Source organism: Rousettus aegyptiacus, unplaced genomic scaffold, assembly GCF_014176215.1.
Source record: "Rousettus aegyptiacus isolate mRouAeg1 unplaced genomic scaffold, mRouAeg1.p scaffold_m13_p_5, whole genome shotgun sequence".
NCBI lineage: Eukaryota > Metazoa > Chordata > Mammalia > Chiroptera > Pteropodidae > Rousettus > Rousettus aegyptiacus.
In genome coordinates, this window is record NW_023416308.1 from 101335252 (window position 1) to 101348333 (window position 13082).

Here is a 13082-nt window from a genome sequence, read left to right on the forward strand (position 1 = left end):
TTGTATTTCTCGTGTACAGATGAGCCAATACATGTATATTTTCCTATGTCGCCTTCTCTTGCTACGTGGAGAGTTAAAGTACTGAAGATACTCTTTTGTGCTTTGTGTTTTTTTGTGTGTTCATATCAATACATAGAGATCTTCCATAATGAGCTTTTTTTAAACTTTGGTAACCAGAAAAATAATCAGCAGCCCAAGGATCAGCTTCAGAATGCTATAAACATAGTGATGATGATGATGATGATGATGATGAGTATAAATAACATAAGCATTATTGTTTAGTGAGTATTGTACGCTATGCTCTGTGCTAAGCATTTTCTATAGATTATTGCATTGAACCCTTCCTAGAGCCCTGTGAGATAGATGTTAGCTCCAATTTACTGATAAGGAAACTGAGGCTCAGTAATATTTAGAAACTTGACCAAGGTCATTAAAAATAAGAGCCATAATTTGAACCCAGACACTATCTCCCAAGTTTGTGCTTCATCAAGGGCAGACCAGTACCATTATACAAGTTCCAGAAAGAAACGTGGCCATGTGGGTTTTTAAAACCCAGGCATGTCCCGGGCCTAAAAACCCTCTTGATTGTAGATCAGCTGCTGCTAACGTTGGCATGTTGCTGATGCCAGGAAAATGAACGTAATTTACTGTTTGTTTGTTCAAAAAAAAAAAAAATGGCCCTTCCTTTTTGAGGACCACGAGTCCTGCCTGTCAGACAGGAGACAAGGGACACTGGGCGGGATCCGCTACCTGAGATGCAGTAATACATCTGACCTTACACCTCATTTATTGCCGGCCAGGGTGGCCAGCGCCCTTCACGGGAAAGTATGTTACCCCACAGGGCTGTTCGGTTGGTATGACACTCAGTCAAGCCCGAGATACAGCAGTTCCTGTTAAAACTGTTTGCACAGCAGGAATGGAAGAAGAATTTCTCGGAGTAGGAGTCTGGTTTCTGTCGTGAGAAGGGGCAGCCTTTGGCAGCGCAGTTGAGCGGGTTGAGCGTGTGACTTCTGGAGCCTGTGTGTGCCGGGGTTCTCACGCCAGTGCCGGATGTTCCAGCCGTGTGACTTCGGGCAAGTCACTTCACCACCCAAATCTCATCTGTAAAATGGGGATGAGAACTATACCCACCTTTGTCAGGGGTTCCCAAGACAGCCCCCGGGGTCAGTAATTTGCCAGGAGGATTCATAGAACTCGGCATATAGTCACACAGCTAATATTTATCACAGCGAAGAGACAAAGCAAAACCAACAAAGGGACGAGGTGCCTGAAGTCCAGGGGAAGCCAAGTGCAGACTTCCGAGATTCCTCTCCCAGTGCAGCCGCACAGGACGCTCTCAACCCCCCAGCAACGAGTTGTGACCACATGTGTTAAATGTTTTCTCTGGATAACCTTGTAAGACTCAGGGTCCAGAGGTTTTACTGGGAGCTGGTCACACAGGCACCCTGTGCCTGGCATGTACCAAAACCCCAAACGCACAGAATAAAAACGGGTGTTCAGTGTAAACTGTACCGTTTGCGTAATTCGTTTGGGTACAGTGAGCCATTCTGATAAGGGAACGGTGCAACCCCTCCCAAAATCCGAGTTCCCACGCAAGGGTTAACCCTGCCAGCAAGCCTTTCTAAGGAGAGCAGCCTCAAGCCTGTTAATGTTCATTTTTTTCTGCACACCGTCCCGTTGGGTGGTTGCTGGGTAGATTGAAAGATGTGATCCGTGTGAAGTACTGGCCACACCATCTAGTATCGTAAGCACGCACCCAATGTGGGTGATTACTTTCACAGTCAGGGAATGAATTTTGAATGGCACATTGGCACCCTAGGAGCGAGCTGCATCCATCATTCGTTTACTCACCCATTCCTTCCTTCCTTGTTCAGAACATTTTGATTGATCCCTGCTGGTGGGGTGGCTGTGTCAGCCTCTTTGGGATTTTTGAAGCAGAAGGATTTATTTAGCTCCTTCCTTCCTAGAGGATGATGTGCGTGGGCTTCCAGTCTGGCTGGGTGTTGGAGGTGGGTGGCGGTGGTAAGAAACTGTGGGAGACTTCAGGGTAAGTGTAAAAGGACCCATTTGCACACTGAGAGTTAGCGGGCTGGGTATGCAATGGGCAGAAAACTTACCCTGCTGCCGTCTTACTGTTTGTCCTGTGTCTCCCCCTGCAGCCAAGGCTAAATCGAAGTGCGGCCCGACGTTCTTCCCCTGCGCCAGCGGCATCCACTGCATCATCGGCCGCTTCCGCTGCAACGGGTTTGAGGACTGTCCTGATGGCAGCGATGAAGAGAACTGTAGTAAGTGTTGGCAGCTCGCACGCGGCGACCCCTCGTTCCTTCCAGCCGCCCACCGCCTCCAGACTGGCCCCGCTCACCCTCCTGCTCTCAGACTCATTGGCTCAGGCCTTTTCTGTTGTTACCCAGATTCTGTTCTTTACTTCTTTTGTCTGGTGTAAATGTGTAAATGCTCAGCTACCGTTTATCAGGGACTCTTCTGAGGCTACTATTGGGCGTTGGGCATACTTTGTTTTCAGTTCTGACAATAGCTCTGCAAATGCAGGTGTAATTTCCATGTTAGCAGATAAGGAATCTGAAGCGTAGAGAAATAAATGAACTCGTCCAGTGTCTCACAGCTCATTAAGTAGCAGAGTCAGTAGTTCTGGGCTCATTCAGACCCTCATCTGATTGAATCTCCCACGGAACACCTCAGGTTTATATACTTGCTTTCCTTCTTACTGTGAATCCTTTTTCTAAAAAAGCTGTTTATATATTTATCGTATACGTACTGTAAGAATGTTTTTTGAAAAAACATCCGAATAGTATAACAAGCTAAAGGTTTTGTCTCATGACCACCTCGATTCCTTTTACCTGCTGTGTAATGTTCCATGGTGTGAACACAGACACACACTCCCTCTTATTCTCTCCGGCCCACCTTACCTCTTACTAGTCTTGGTGTTGGCCTGAATACCTGCAGTCCCTTCCTGGCCAACATCCCTGTGTCCAAAATCACTTCACACGCGACAGCTTCAGTGACCTGCAAGTCACTGAAGGTCGCCGAAGGTCTTCCCACCTCTCATCCTGATTCATCTCTCCCAGCAAGTTGCTTTGTACCTGCTGCTGCTCGCTGCTCACTGTTTCTTCTTCCTTTCCTCTTCCATGTTTAGACTGCTAGAGCCTTCGGAACTGTGGTCAGTGCCGGACAAGTTTACACATTTATTTTCTATGCCTACCTTTTTTTAATGACTTTTTTCCCCCTGATTATTATAAAGAACTTGCAAAACATAGAGGAGTAGAAAGAGGGAAACAAAACTGCCCAGAATGAAACACTCTTATTATTCGGCTGTTTTGAGCCAGTCGCTTCTCCTCTGTCTCTCTCTCCCCCTCCCTCCCTCCCTCTCTCTCTCCCTCTCTCCCTCTCTCCCTCTCTCCCCTCTCTGCTGTGTGTAAGTAAGATGTCCTCTTTAATGTGACCATTTTCTCATGTTATTAATTGTTTTCAAAACATACGTTTTAATGACTTCAGCGATTGTTTTGATAAATTGATTTTCCCTTATCCCGTTGGTTCTGTTTTAAGTCCCTGAAGAAGAGGGTGGCTGTCTCCTGTGTTATTTATGTCTTTTCAAGGAACAGTCATTGCCGTACCCTCCCAGCAGGACACAGGGAGTGTATAACTCTCCCATGTGCCGTCTCCTGTTGCCTTATTTCATCTTCTGGGTCTCTCATGGCAGAAATACGGCAGAGCTGCTGGATTGTCGAATGGTTAGTAGAGTGGCTGAAACCCACCTTCGCGGGAAGGCTGCATGTCACTACCGTGGTCGGGGCCTGACTGAGCAAGGTGACTGTGCAGCGGGAGCGTCTGGCTTTGGATCTGTGTTTCCCCTAATTAAGCATGAGACGCGCATCCTACATGATCTCTTTGCACGGTCACTTCCTTGCCTCTGAAAGCAGCGCTGAGAGCCTGCTTCCTGGGGTTGTTGTGAGAATTAGATGAGATAATCTCTGAAGAGTGCTTAGTGTCGTGGCCGGCATGGAGCAATTGATTTTAAAAATATATAGTGACTTAAAACTGAGTAATTAAAGGGAGGACCATGATGACTAGGATTTTGCCTTTGGCTTAGGAAGTTCAAGGACACACTTCTTTTATATTTCATTTAGTGTATATCAGCTTGATCTCTGCTTTCTACTGTCCATGGGGATCTTACAATCTAAGGGGAGAATTTTATATATATCTATATGCATGTATACATATATATATCTGTATACATATACATGCATATAGATATATATCTATATATGCATATATAGATATATATATACCTGTATACGTATACATGCATATAGATATATATATGTATATATGTATATATATACATGTATATATGTATATATGTATATATATATCTATATGCATGTATACGTATACAGGTATATATACATATACATATATATATACCCACACTCATAACATACATACATAATACAGACTAGAGAGTAATCCAATGGCAGTAAAAAGCAAGTGTGACACATTGTAGTATGTACATTTTAAATGATGGTGTTATCCTACATGCGCTCTGCCTTAATTAAAGACTTTGTATGATTTAAATGTTTGGATATTGGTCTTTAATTGTTTAAGTGAGTAAATTATATTCATTCCAAATTAAATCAACAGGTATTAAGCCAGCATTTTCCTCTGGCCTATGTACCATTTTAAAATAGTGGTTCTAACTCACCGTTTTGAGAACTGGGAAATAAAAAGAAAGAATCTATCATGTATCCCCCCTTTCCTAAATGAATTATACTTCTGGGTTATTAAATACCCAACTTAGGTAAGTTCTCTTTTATCGAAGAATACCAGCTCTAATAAGAAGAATGAGAGAATTAGAGTGTCTCTATTTTGTAACCCTTAATTAAAAAATAGATCATCGATGGCTGCTAAATCCATTAGACGAAAAATTGATGGGGGGCTTTATACTGGATGGATCAGGATGAAAAATCCTGAAACCAGAAGTCAGTCTTTTCACAAACAGCTTTGAATCAATATTGTACCACTTCAAGTAGAATTAGAAACTCTGTCACTCTATGTATTTCTCTCTGTTAAAAACTCCAAAAGATAATGTTTTAATTTTTGCTTTAGATTTTCAAATATATTTCCAGGAACTCTAGAGAAGACGAGCCTATTGCATTTACCCAGATATTTACTGTTTTGGTTTCTCTTCCATCGTTCCTGATGTTCCGAGCCTAAGTCTCCTGGTATCGTTTCCCTTCTGTCTGAAGAGCTTCCTTTAAGCAATTCTTTTAAAGCAGAGCTGCTGGCAACAAATTCTCTGAGTTTTCCTTCATCTGTGAATGTCTTTATTTCACCTTCGTCGCTGACAGATATTTTTACTGCATATAGAATCCTGGGTTGACAGTTCCTTCAAGCACTTTAAACATGGCACGCCACTTCCTCTGGCCTCTGTGGTTTCTAATGAAAAATTTGCAGTCATTTAAATCGTTTTCCATAGAGAACACATCATTTTTCTCTGGCTACTTTGAAGATATTTTTGTCTTCTTTTTCAGCAGATTATAGTGTGTTTGAGTATGTGGATTTCTTTGAGTTTATCCTCTTTAGGGTTCTGTTTGAATCTGTAGGTTTTTTCCTTTTGCCATACTTAGCACATTTTCAGCTACTTCTTTAAATCGTTTTTAAAAATACTTCACTCTTTCTCCTTTTCTTATGGGGTTCTGATAACTTTATATCTTTTGTTATTGTCCCCAAAGTTCCTGAGGCTCTGTTCATTTTCTAATCAGTTTTCTGTCTTTTTACCATTCAGATTGGATAATTTCTGTTTGCCTTTGGTCAAGTGTACTTTTTCTTCTGTCATCTCCAGTCTGCTTTCAAGCACATGCAGTGCAGTCCTTTATTATTTTGGTTACTATATTTTTCAGTTCTAAAATTTCCTTTTTGGTTCTTTGTATCTTCAGCTTTTTGCTGAGACTTTGTATTTTTCCATTTGTTTTGAGAGTGTTTGTGATTGCTTGTTAGAGTATTTGTATAAGCTGCTTTAATGTCTGCATTACATAATTTCAGAATCTGTCTTATCTTGGCATTGGTATCTGTTGATCATCTTTTGCCATGAGAATTGAAATTTTTCATATTGTATCAATTGGATCAATTCTGGATACTTTGATCGTTATGTTTGGCATTCTGAGTTTTGTTTAAATCCCATGGAGAGTGCTTATATTTTGTTTTAGTAGGCAAATGACTCTGTTGGGTCAGGCTGCAACTTACTGGCAGCCCTCTGTGGGATGTGATTGTAATATTTTTCAAACAATTTTTGCAGTGCTGCTTGGGTCTGTCTTGCATGTACACCTCCCAGTGGTCAGTCGGGGACCCGCTCAGTGGCCTATGAGTTCAGGTCTCGATGTCTTCGGTGTGCTGATTAGGACAAAGCCCTGCATATGCAGCTTGGGGGTTAGCCTAGGAGTTCCTGAATCACTTTATGGAGTCGCTTTCCCAAGTACATTCCTCTCCATGATCTCTTTGATACTTTCTGGTTTCCTGGGACTCTGAGAGGGAAAAATATAAGTACACTTATCACCTGCTCAGTGATTTCAAGGATAGAATTTTGGTCTTCTTCCCGAATTGGCCTGCTCCCATTTACTTTTTAGAATCTAAAAATAAATGCTACAAGTATTCTGTCCAGGTTCATTTTTTTCTTTTTTTGCTGCATTCAGTGGGAGAGCCAGGGTGGGGTGTGATTACTGCGTCTGAACTGGAATTGGAACCTCCCACGAGTCAGTTTTAGCATTGCAAGAGACAACCAGATGCTATTTGTTTTTGCCTTCTGATATGACCTAAAAGGAACACACATCACCATTACGAGGTATTTCTACTTAAAACATCCAGCCTGAATCTGATTGAGCCTCCACATCTGTCTTAGTCAGTTTGAACTACTGTGACAGAATACCATAGACTGTGTGGCTTAAACAACAGAAACCTATTTCTCACAATTCTGGGATTCCAGGATCCTGGGTACCAGCATGGTCAAGGTCTTGGTGTGGGCTCTCTTGCTGTTTGTGACCTCACGTGGCCCTCCTTGGTGCATACACATGGAGAGGGACATCCCTTGGCTTCTCCTCATCTTATAAGGGCACTAATCCCATCATGAAGGCACCTCATGACTTCATCTAACCCTAATCATCCCCCAAAGTCCCCATCTCCTAATACCATCCCATCAGGGATTGGCATTTCAACATATGAATTCCAGGAGACATAACATCAGTTCATGACACTAATCATCAGTTTATAGGAAATTGAGGGCCAGAGAAACATGTTGGTGACCCCATGGGTAGACAGCCTGCCACATCCAGGATATGGGACGTTCTTCAGGACCCACTTTCATCCATTAATAACTTCTAAGGAAAAATAGAAGAAGAGAGAACCTGCGGATTGAAGGGGAGGGGGAGAGGGAAGGACACCATTTGCAGACATGCAGAGTTCGAGGTGAGGGGGTATTCGAGCAGAGATGCCCGTGAGGTATCAGGAGAAAGATGTTTATTGCTAGAGGAAAGGTTTGGGGAGCCATCCACAGAAAGGTGGAAGTAGAAGCAGTGACATTGGATAAAAGGCAGGCTCGGGTGTTGGATAGAAGGTCACCAGGAAGCTTTTATGGGGAGGAGGAAACGAACTGCCATCAGCAAACTGGCTCTGAGCTGAGTCTAGAAGGGTTTTGAAAATTCAAATCCTCTGATTCCTTAGAGGCTGGGAAAGGGCAAGCAGAAGTGAGGAATCTTTGCCTCTGGCCTCCTGCCTCTTGCCCAGAGTGGCGGCACGTTCCCCTCTAGCAGATGCGGAAGAGGTTCTAGTTCCAGATTGTGGCTGCATGCAGGTCTCGTGGGCATAGGGCTGCTGGGAGGGGCTTCATCCAGGGGATTCTGAAAGCAAGGCGAGAGCTTGCAGCTGGCCACAGGCAGACCTACTCATCTCCTTTGAAGGTCAGGGCTGTGAGCATTATTTTCCAGGCCACAAAGAGAGCAGTGCTCCTTAATGGGATGGATTATTTGCAGAGAGGCTTGAAGCCAGGATCCTTCTATCCTCAAACAGAGGAAGTCTTGGGGCAGCTCCATTTCCTCCGCTTGCCTGGATTCCAGAGGAATGGAGCTGAGAAGACAAGAGCCCCATGAGGTGGGGATGCTGGTTGAGGAAGTCAGCGACCCACTGAGGAATGGGGAGCAGATGGGAAATGCGGGGGCTGGTGACGAGGACTTTCTCATTGATGTATTTTGTCAAGAACTCTTTGAGGTAGAAGAGCGGTTGACTTCACAGACTTCGAATAAATTAAAGGCGACATTTCCTACATCCTGCCGGAGACAGATTGCTTCATTTCCTGCCTTGGAGGCGGTCAGTTGCTTTTGGGAGAATGCAGTGAGCCCTTGGTCTTTCCTTCAGATGTGGTTGAAGTAAACGCAGCCAGTTTAATTAACCACCGAGCGTAACCTTAACTCATTCCTCCCTCCCTCTGGCAGAGAGAGACGTTCCCTTTGCTGAGTCTCTGGGCTGGAGAACAGATCCTCAGATCCCAGAGTTTGTTGTGGTAATAACAGGAGCTTTCAAGTCCACAATTGAGTTTTTGAAGTTTACGCTGCAATTTTCTCAATCCTTGTTGAAATAAATACTGTAAAATACAATGTTGCTCTCCCTAGTTAACTGAGTTAAAATGATACATTTTTCAGTGACTGGTAAACTGTAGGAAGGATAAAGAAAACTTACATTTGGAGCATATTTGTTACTGCTGAAAGATTCAGAGACAGCCTTAAGTTCAAAGCATTTCCTGGCCAGTTTATGAGCAACCCCTGGAGAAGTTACTGTTTCGGGATCCTGGGTGAGGCTCCATGGGACCACAGGAATCCCTAAGACCTGACCCTCGCCTGTCCAGAGCTTACCGGGTTGGTCCGCCATAGTCTCATGTACACTCGCCCCGAAGTTAGGCTAAGCCTGGTAAGTAGCTGCAGAGGCCCTAGAATCTGAAACGAGCTGTCTGGGGGCTTTGGGGGAGATTTGCACTCTGGCTAAGTGAGTCTGCTTAGTGACTGAGCATTTATGCCTTGAAGGACCATTGTTGACAGGGATTTCTCTGAGATGTGTTGCATCTTGGCCTGACCTGTGTTTGCCTTTGCTGGGAACAGTGCAAGGCCATTCTTAGGAATGATAATTTTTAGACCAGGCTATAATACAGGATTGCCTTTGGCTCCTTTTAGAACTTTCTGGTTTCTTTTGAAACTATCTTAGGCTGCTGTGCTTGTGGAATTCTTAAGGTTGCTTTTTATAGCTTTTCTTGTTTCCTCCCATGGTTGTCAGCTTTTATTTCTTGCTATAGTTTGTCTGCAAGGTGGCAAGCAGCATCCTCTCGCCCTTCTAATTTGCTGTGTCCTTGGGAACCAGAACACAAACCTCACTGGAATTTACATAAACAGAGAATCAATAGACCCTGAAGCGGGGGTAGGGCTTGCAGGCAGGTCCCTGAGGCAGCTCCCCGCACTCACTCGAAGGGCATGAACACTGAGATGTGTGTTTTGATGATGCTAAGGCCTTTTGTTCTGACTTGCTCCTGGGTTTGGGGAGTGTTCCTCTGACATCCTCTGCCTCCATTTCTCTCCCCTGCATTGGGGGCGGGGTTGTGGGGACACAGTTTTATGAGGAGCTGTTGACAAGGAGGAATCTCAGGTGTGGTTGTTTACCAGCAACTCAGGTGCCTAAGTGTGAAAGATACAAAAAATGGGTGTTTGTTGCGGGCCAGGGAAAATTTTGCAAGGGAAGAATAGAAGGAAAGTGAGTGCTCACTGAACCATTTCTACCAGACTAGACTGTTAAAATTTTTTTAGTATGGTCTTTCAAACATACTGAAAAAGAAAAGTGAAATTACATGAACCCCCACATTCCCAACACCCTGTCTTAAAAATCATGTTATCTATAGTTATAGTATTGAAATTGTGTTAACTCTAGTTAATAATACTATATTATTAGTACATTATATTATAAGGATATTATAACTATTAACTATAGTTAATCATATCGTGTTATATATTTGGAAGTTGCTGAGTAGATCTTAAAGGTTCTCTTCACAAAATAAATTTCGTAACTGTGTGGTAGTGAATGTTAACTAGACCTTTCGAGGTGAACATTTTGCAATATATACAAATATTGCATTACCTGAAACTAATGTCAATTATATCTCGATTAAAAAATCGTGTTATCGTGTTGCCTGATTTGCTTCAGATTTTTAAAATAATAAGATGTCCCAAATATTAGAGGTCCGTGGTGATGGACCACAGATTTCTAATGTGGATCCTGTCCTTCTCCCTTCTCTACAGAGGCTGCCACTGTCCTGAACTTAGCATTGTTTCCTCCAGGGCAGATTTTTTTCCCTTCAGTATATATATTTTTATCCATCAAAAATAAATAGCATTCTTTTGCGTAGGTAACTTCATGCAAGTATTACAACATTGGACATGTTCTTCCGTAACTTATATTTGTGAAATGTATTCATCTTTGTCTCTGATTCATTCATTTTTCACAGATGTTCGGCAAGGGTTGGCAAACTATAGCTCCTGGACCAAATTTAGCCTGCTACGTGCTTTTGTAAATAAAGTTTTATTGGACATGCTCACGTCCTTCCTTTAAGAATTTTCTATGGCTGCTTTGCATGACAATGGCAAAACTGAGTAAAGACAGAGACATAGGCTGAATGGTTAGCAAAGCTTAAAATATTTACTCTCTGGCCCTTTACAGGAAGAGTTAGCCAACCCTTACTGTAGAATTCAGCCATAGCATTGTAGCACATCATACCCATTCTAATGTGGGTGAACATTTGAGTTATTTCTAATTTTATAAATTTTACAAACAGTGTTTGAGTGAATAAACATTTTTGTTTGGGATTCTCCCTGGAGTGTATGGCTGGCAGTGAAATCGCTGGGCTGGAGAGCATATGTCCCCTAACTTTACCAGAAATTATCGAATTGGTCTCCAAGGTGGATCCACCAATTTGCACGCCCACTGGTAGTCTATGAGACTTCCTCTCTTTCTGCTTCCTCAAATACCTTAAAATACTAACAACCTGGTATTTTAAGACCTTAAGTTTGGCAAGTCCGATGCGGTTAAAGTGGTACTTCATTACGGGTGACAGTCAACATTTTTTTTTCGTTTTTTTTATTGACCATTTGCCATTATGGGAATTGCCCAAGAATATGCTTTGCCCATTTTCCGATTGAGTTGTTTGTCTTTTTTTCCTTCAGAGTTATGAAAGTTCTTTATATATTCTGGCTGCTAGTCCTTTCAGTTTTATGCATTAAAACTCACCAGTGACTTGGTTTTCAGCCAGTCTGAATTCTTTACCGGAGCTGTGTCTTAGTCCCCAAGCCTTGGGCTGCAGACTGGTTCCAGTCCGTGGCCTCTTAAGAATGGGACCGCACAGCAGGAGCTGAGTGACGAGCGAGCAAGGAAAACCTCATCTGTATTTGCAGCTGCTCCCCAGCTCTGACATCGCCCCCTCAGCTCCACCTCAGATCATCAAGCATTAGGTTCTCATAGGAGCACAGGTCCCTGGTGCCAAAAAGATTGGGGACCACTGTCTTACAGTATAGTCAGTCTCAGTACATCTCGAAGATGTGAGTGATTTGTATATACACATATATACATACATTCTCACATATTCGTAGTGTGCATGTATGAACACGTGTGTGCACACACACATACATAAGTGACTCATTTTTCTTGAGAAGGTCTGCAGCATCTAACTTTGTGAGATTTTAAGGCTGAAGAAAAGTGAATAGTCGCCGGCACACAAGGTTGATCCAGCACAGCCTTCCCCACTACGGTGCTCACAGAAGCTTGCAACCACCCCATCTTGGAGCAATTAGTGTCTTCCCAAGGCTGTCTGTTTGAGCGAGCCGATTGTTGCTGATGCTTAGGCTGCATGCTCGTGACCCACTAAGTCCCAGAGAAGCCGAAGGCCACCGTGGTGGGATGCGACGGGTTTGGAGGGCTGCCTCGGACAGAAACCGAATGTGATTTGTGGTTTTGGGTTTCCCCATTTTGGTTTTGGCTGAAGTCAGACCTTGGTTTCAGCTTAATCAGGTTGAACCATTCTCTGGCCCACAGCAATTTAAATAATTAAAACTTCATTTTCAGGCCAGACTACTTTCGTTCGACTTTGTACTGGTCCGTCATCTTCAAAACTAAGAACACTGGCTTCCCCTATCCCTCTTCCTCCTCTGACCTTTCAAATCAAACTTTCTGAGTTGAATAGTTAAAAAAATAACTTTGCAATCCTTCAGGTTCACGGAGCCCTGTGAAATTTAAAGTCCTCGCAGCCATGATTTCTGTGTCTCTTAGCCATAGCTCAGTGAAGCATACGGGGGAGATCTATGACAGCTGCCATCTTGCAGTTAAGGGCCACTGAGAGACTCTGCAGCTGACTTCCCCTTCATCCCATAGCAATCTTCTGTGCTGGGCCCGGCGCCCGCTCTCGTGCTCTTCCCGCAGTGATTAGTTCAGATGTGGGCTCAGTTCCTCGCTCAAGATCCAGGATGCCCCCTCTTCATCATCACCAATACCTCTCCTTCAGAGAGGACCAACCTCTGGGGGGCCGAGACAGACATAACTGGGGGAGTGCATCTAATATTCCAAGGTCGTGCTGCATTTCAGACCCTGCTCTAGACGTTTTGTTACATGTCATCTCAGTTGATGCTCAAATTAATGCTGTGAGTGGCAGGAGCAGCTTGGCGGGCCGGCGACTGGCACAGCCACACGGGGCTCGTGCTTAGCTCAGAAGAGTGCCATGCTTGGGTTTATGCCCTGCTTCATCTGTATTTAAATAATTTTCGAACAGTTGGCCCCACATTTTTTTCAGTGTGCACTAGGCCCTCTAAATTATGTAGCTGGTCCTGTCCGCAGATCCAGAAACCGAGGCTCGAGAGGTGAAGTAATTTGCCCAAGATTATACAGCTAATAACTGCCAGAGCTGAGACTGGTGTAATTTCTACTTTGCCACTTCATTTATTAAAAATAGAGCCCCGGAAGAGCCTTGTTTGAATTGCACTGCAAGGAACAGGTAA

At 43.5% G+C, this 13082-nt stretch overlaps 1 protein-coding gene across 4 annotated transcripts in view; it reads left to right on the forward strand.

Annotated features, from left to right (window-relative positions):
* LDLRAD3 (low density lipoprotein receptor class A domain containing 3) overlaps window positions 1-13082 on the forward strand; it is a 216048-nt gene that overhangs the window by 95874 nt on the left and 107092 nt on the right. For all 4 annotated transcript variants that reach the window (XM_016123214.2, XM_016123215.2, XM_016123213.2 and 1 more), the window contains exon 3: window positions 2160-2285. In XM_016123214.2, coding sequence (XP_015978700.2) covers window positions 2160-2285 — 126 coding nt within the window. The remainder of the gene's footprint in view (window positions 1-2159; window positions 2286-13082) is intronic.